This window comes from Lepidochelys kempii, chromosome 6, assembly GCF_965140265.1.
Source record: "Lepidochelys kempii isolate rLepKem1 chromosome 6, rLepKem1.hap2, whole genome shotgun sequence".
Taxonomy (NCBI): domain Eukaryota; kingdom Metazoa; phylum Chordata; order Testudines; family Cheloniidae; genus Lepidochelys; species Lepidochelys kempii.
Window position 1 is genome coordinate 66,912,145 of NC_133261.1, and position 6,577 is coordinate 66,918,721.

At 46.3% G+C, this 6,577-nt stretch overlaps 1 protein-coding gene across 1 annotated transcript; it reads right to left on the bottom strand.

Moving 5' to 3' along the window:
• Positions 1-279: 279 nt before the first annotated feature.
• Positions 280-2,381, bottom strand: LOC140913861 (zinc finger and SCAN domain-containing protein 29-like). The gene is made up of 2 exons (XM_073350670.1): positions 1,405-2,381; positions 280-816 (listed from the first exon to the last, which is right to left on the bottom strand). The coding sequence occupies exons 1-2, from the start codon at positions 1,988-1,990 to the stop codon at positions 683-685; spliced, it is 720 nt and encodes a 239-aa protein (XP_073206771.1). The 5' UTR covers positions 1,991-2,381; the 3' UTR covers positions 280-682.
• Positions 2,382-6,577: the final 4,196 nt, after the last annotated feature.

Consider the following 6,577-nt stretch of genomic DNA (forward strand, 5'->3'; position numbering starts at 1 on the left):
AACCAGTTTCATGACTGGCCAGGCTACGGTGTGAAAGTTCTGTTTGTTTCTCCTTGATGAAACCCCCCGCCCCTTGGTTCACTCTACTTCCCTGTAAGCTAACCACCCGCCCCTCCTCCCTTCAATCACCGCTTGCAGAGGCAATAAAGTCATTGTTGCTTCACATTCATGCATTCTTTATTCATTCATCACACAAATAGGGGGATGACTACCAAGGTAGCCCAGGAGGGGTGGTGGAGGAGGGAAGGAAAATGCCACACAGCACTTTAAGCACAGCACTTTAAAAGTTTACAACTTTAAAATTTATTGAATGACAGCCTTCTTTTTTTTGGGCAATCCTCTGTGGTGGAATGGCTGGTTGGCCGGAGGCCCCCCCACCGCGTTCTTAGGCGTCTGGGTGTGGAGGCTATGGAACTTGTGGGGGAGGGCGGTTGGTTACAGAGGGGCTGCAGTGGCAGTCTGTGCTCCAGCTGCCTTTGCTGCAGCTCAACCATACACTGGAGCATACTGGTTTGGTCCTGCAGCAGCCTCAGCATTGAATCCTGCCTCCTCTCATCACACTGCCGCCACATTTGAGCTTCAGCCCTGTCTTCAGCCCGCCACTTACTCTCTTCAGCCCGCCACCTCTCCTCCCGGTCATTTTGTGCTTTCTTGCACTCTGGCATTATTTGTCTCCACGCATTCATCTGTGCTCTATCAGTGTGGGAGGACAGCATGAGCTCGTTGAACATTTCATCGCAAGTGCGTTTTTTTTCTTTCTAAGCTTCACTAGCCTCTGGGAAGGAGAAGATCCTGTGATCATTGAAACACATGCAGCTGGTGGAGAAAAAAAAAGGGACAGCGGTATTTAAAAAGACACATTTTATAAAACAGTGGCTACACTCTTTCAGGGTAAACCTTGCTGTTAACATTACATACATAGCACATGTGCTTTCATTACAAGGTCGTATTTTGCCTCCTCCCACCGCGTGACTACCCCTTCAACCTTCCCCCCTCCCTGTGGCTAACAGCGGGGAACATTTCTGTTTAGCCACAGGCAAACAGCCCAGCAGGAATGGGCTCCTCTGAGTGTCCCCTGAAGAAAAGCACTCTATTTCAACCAGGTGACCATGAATTATATCTCACTCTCCTGAGGATAACACAGAGAGATAAAGAACGGATGTTGTTTGAATGCCAGCAAACATACACTGCAATGCTTTGTTCTACAATGATTCCCGAGTACGTGTTACTGGCCTGGAGTGGTAAAGTGTCCTACCATGAAGGACGCAATAAGGCTGCCCTCCCCAGAAACCTTTTGCAAAGGCTTTAGGACTACATCTAGGAGAACCGCAAATGCCAGGGCAAAGTAATCCTTTCACATGCTTGCTTTTAAACCATGTATAGTATTTTAAAAGGTACACTCACCAGAGGTCCCTTCTCTGCCTGCTGGGTCCAGGAGGCAGCCTTGGGTGGGTTCGGGGGGTACTGGCTCCAGGTCTAGGGTGAGAAACAGTTCCTGGCTGTCGGGAAAACTGGTTTCTCCACTTGCTTGCTGTGAGCTATCTACAACCTCCTCCTCCTCCTCCTCATCTTCTTCGTCCCCAAAACCTGCTTCCATATTGCCTCCATCTCCATTGAAGGAGTCAAACAACACGGCTGGGGTAGTGGTGGCTGAACCCCCTAAAATGGCATGCAGCTCATCATAGAAGCGGCATGTTTGGGGCTCTGACCCAGAGCGGCTGTTCGCCTCTCTGGTTTTCTGGTAGGCTTGCCTCAGCTCCTTCAGTTTCACGCGGCACTGCTTCGGGTCCCTGTTATGGCCTCTGTCCTTCATGCTCTGGGAGATTTTGACAAAGGTTTTGGCATTTCGAAAACTGGAGCGGAGTTCTGATAGCACGGATTCCTCTCCCCAAACAGCGATCAGATCCCGTACCTCCCGTTCGGTCCATGCTGGAGCTCTTTTGCGATTCTGGGACTCCATCATGGTCACCTGTGCTGATGAGCTCTGCATGGTCACCTGCAGCTTGCCACGCTGGCCAAACAGGAAATGAGATTCAAAAGTTCGCGGTTCTTTTCCTGTCTACCTGGCCAGTGCATCTGAGTTGAGAGTGCTGTCCAGAGCGGTCATAATGGAGCACTCTGGGATAGCTCCCGGAGGCCAATACCATCGAATTGTGTCCACAGTACCCCAAATTCGAGCCAGCAACGTCGATTTAAGCGCTAATCCTCTTGTCAGGGGTGGAGTAAGGAAATCGATTTTAAGAGCCCTTTAAGTCGAAATAAAGGGCTTCATTGTGTGGACGGGTGCAGGTTTACATCGATTTAACGCTGCTAAATTCGACCTAAAGTCCTAGTGTAGACCAGAGCTAAGATATGTTGTATGTGAGTGTGATGAAGAGGAAATAGCGGCTCCTAGAGGATTCCTAGAAGTGTTGGGAAAAAGAAAAATATGCAGCCTCCATTATCAATTTTTATTTCAGCTGCACCTCAGAATCCATTAGCCTTATCACAGTAGTGTCTGTAAAGAGGATTCCCCCCATTTTATGATATATTCAATAAGACACACTGATGCTCAGACTCTCAGTTAATACACTAACCTTCAATTTCATATTGCTTAGCCACCAAAATAACTATTATGTGAAGAAAGATTTGGAAAGCCAATCTTAAATCTGAATTGTCATTATCTAAGAGCACAGTGGACACAAACAGGGATCATAGATTCCACTATATAGCTCTCTCATCTTTCATGCAAAACATACATGGTGACTCACAACACAAATTCTGGAGCTACTTGCTCATTTCTCTAACACTTTGTGACATTAGAAATATTGAATGCAGGCTCAAGGATCTTACATTCTGGTACTTAAACACAGTGATGAGCTGCCAAAATCTTAACAACGGGTTCCCTCCTCACGCCACGAGGGGGTCATTGCCTGCCCCCTGGGACTCCTGCCCCATCCAACCCCCTGGGTTCCTTGATGCCCCCCCAGGACCCCTGCCCCATCCACTCCCCTCCCCGTCCCCTGATTGCCCCCAGAACTGGGCAGGAGGGTCTCGTGGGCCACTGTAGTAGGTGCTCACCCCACCCCTAAGAGCCAGAGGCACTTGCCGGGGGGCGAGGTGGGGAGTCCCGGAGATGCTTACCTAAGGCAGCTCCCAGGAAGCATCTGGCAGGTCCCTCTGGCTCCTAGGGACAGGGGAGTGTAGCTAAGGGGCAGGGAGAGTGGCCGCTCCCCCACTGATCACATCAAAAGTGGCGCCTTAGGCGCTGACTCCCTGGGTGCTCTGGGGCTGGAGCACCCATGGGGGAAATTTGGTGGGTGCAGAGCATCCACCAGCAGCTCCCCACCCAGCCTCAGCTCACCTCACCTCCGCTCCGCCTCCTCCCCTGAACACACCGCCCCGCTCTACTTCTCCGCCTCCTCCCCCGGCTTCCTGCAAATCAGCTGTTCGGCGGGAAGCCTGGGAGAGCTGAGAAGCAGGTGGCGGCTTCCTGCTCAGGCCGAGGGTGGCAGAAGTGAGCTGGGGCAAGGAGCGATTCCTCTGCGCGCCCCCAACCCTTGGTTACCTGCTGCAGCGTGGGTGGCCCTCCTCACACCCCCCTGCCCCAGCTCACCTCCGCCTCCCTGGGTCTGAGTGGGAAGCCGTGGCCTGCTTCTCAGCCTGCCCCAGCTTCCTGTGGGAACAGCTGATTCGCAGGAAGCCTGGGGGGGCGGAGAAACAGAGTGGGGCGGCACATTCAAGGGAGGAGGCGGAGGTGAGCTGGGGCGGGGCATGGGGCAGGGAGCTGCCGGTGGGTGCTCTGCATCCACCAAATTTTCCCCTTCGGTGCTCCAGGGCTGTGTTGAACCTGTTGTCCCTCGCGGAACAACCAGTTCTAAAAGGGCTTCTAAATTTAACAACCGGCTCCAGCTCACCACTGCTTAAACACCACACTGATAGGTACGTTTAAATACCATATAAAGATAAACTTTAGAATCTCACACTAAATATATCATTACTGACAAAAGAATAGAGACAATTCTACATAGTTATTTGAAAGTACATTACTTGGAGTTTAACTGCACTATCTGATCTAATGTCACTTGAGAAACCTATGGAAAGCGAATTTGGTTGGTAAAATTATTTTGGGGGATCACTTGAATGAGAGTAATAGGGTTTGAAAACATTTCATTAGAATCTTGACAAGTAAACCTGGCTTCTGGAAGTCATTGGCTAAGAGATTAAAGCGTTCACTGGTGGAAATGGAGGCTCTCTTCTGCTTTAATATAAAGTACACTTTTGTTTTACAGACTGAACGTTCTTAAAAAGGGACCATTTTCACAAAATGGACATGTAATCTAACTCCCAGTATTACCAGGCTTGTAAATTAAAATCATTAATCGGCCCCGCAGGAGCTTAGATGCTGGCACTGTAAATTAGGCTGCCCACTCACTCCAGGCGTGAACTTGGATGGGTCACCGAAGGGATACTCCAGGGCAAATGAAAAGGGTTGGAAATACAATTACTGTATTAGTACTCCCCCATGTCACATTTTTCAAAGTGGCTACATACATCTCACTCCTACCCAGAAGTAAAGGAACAGAACGTCAGCCAAGCATGGCTAGGAAAAAGAAAATACAAGATAAAAGCAGCTGTAATGACACTCAGATTTAATTTAGGGCTCCACGCTGTGCTTTGTTTCTTGGGTAAATGGGACTACAAATACTGTTACGGGAGAACATGTCACCCAGGTAGCAAGTGCCTTTAGTTATTAAACTGTGACATAGGAATTACTATACTGGATTGGACCAGATTTCCTTCTAGACTGGTATCCTTTTGAAAGTGGCCAGTACCAGTTACTTCAGAGGAAGTTATACAAACCCCATGGTAGGCAAATGTGGGGTAGTCTGCCTGCCTCCCCCCCACTTTTAGGTTTCTGCCAGATCTCTACATTAGAGATCGTGTTAAACCCTGAAGCATGAGGTTAAATAATTCATTTTGAATGTGACTGCTTTTATTAAAAAAAGGAGTACTTGTGGCACCTTAGAGACTAACCAATTTATTAGAGCATAAGCTTTCGTGAGCTACAGCTCACTTCAGTAGCTGTAGCTCACGAAAGCTTATGCTCTAATAAATTGGTTAGTCTCTAAGGTGCCACAAGTACTCCTTTTCTTTTTGCGAATACAGACTAACACGGCTGTTACTCTGAAAACTGCTTTTATTGTCACTTTGTTCTTGTGTTATAAGACTGAGAACAGAAGCTTCTGATTTATCTTCTCTATTCCAGTCATTATTTTATATACTTTTGTCAAGTCCCTTCTTATTCATCTGCTTTCTAAGGTAAACAATCCTGGTGTTTTTAATGTCACTTCCCATGAGAGTTTTTCCAGGCCTCTAATAATTTTCATTTCTCTTCTTTGAGCTCCCTCTACTTCCTTTTTCAGAGGGTGACCAGTACTACACATGCTATTCCAGCTGAGACACATAATTTATATGATGGCATTATGATTTTTCAGTACTGTTCTCTATCCCATTCCTTATGGAGCCGAACATCCTTTTTGACTACAGCTGTACATTAGGCTGTCTACAGTGATCCCCAGCTTCCTTTTCTCAGTTTATAGTTAATTTAGATCCTTGCTGTGTGTATGAGTTAGTTCCTGCCCTCTAATGTGCTTTATTTGTATTTATCAACACTGAATTTCATTTCCCAGTATGTTGCCCATACACCTAGCTTGATTATGTTTCTCTGACGTTCCTCATAGTCCTCTCTGGTCCTAACAAATAAGCTTGTGTCATCTGCAGATTTTGGTACTTCACTGCTTACCTCTCTTCCAGATCATTAATCAACGATACATAGTAGGTAATCTTGAGGTAACCTTTAGCCATGATGAAAACTGACCCACTCTTGCCTGTTAATTTTGTTTTCATTAAGAGGGCTGTTTTTCCACTGGAGATCAAACAAGCCCACAGTAGCTTAACAGCTATACCAGCCCTCATCCTAACTTACTTATATTGCAGCAGGCAAACAGGGCAGTCATTCATAGGACAATTCCCCAGTATTACAGGATGGCTTTTACTGGATCATATGTTACAGTACAGCTTTCAAGCCAAACCATAACCTCACGATCTTTGGGTTCTGGCAATGAATATAAAAGCCTTAAAAATTTACTGTAATTTGTTTAACATTGATACAAATATTTGTATGTAAATACAAAGATTTACATTATATGATGGGATGCAAAAGCTGCCAAAAGCAATCTGTCTATAGTAGAACCAAACCAAATAGGTAAATAAAAGAGGAATGTGATAAATCTAGATAGAAGATAGAATATACATTTATTTATACCACACAGAGGGAGGAAAAATCAAACGTCGTTAATATTCACAATCTACATCCCAAACCATGATATAAAATGAACTGTATTCTGAGCTCGTGGTTGTCAGTAAGCTCCACCCATACTAATTATATAGTTTCCATAGTAACTAATGTATTTTGAAGTGGGAAAATGGGAAAGGAAGATGGGAGTAGGACAAAAATATAAAGTGTAAATAGAATACAGAAGGGCTTACTGTGCTGTTCAGACTTTATTGCCAGAAGCCATAATACAGTCTAGCC

Bases quoted from the DNA above. Each gene is read 5' to 3' on its own strand.
- LOC140913861 (XM_073350670.1), bottom strand. From the start codon at position 1,990: ATGCAGAGCTCATCAGCACAGGTGACCATGATGGAGTCCCAGAATCGC. The intron at 817-1,404 runs GTGAGTGTACCT...TTTCTCCACCAG, and splicing joins AGGCAGAGAAGGGACCTCTG to CTGCATGTGTTTCAATGATC.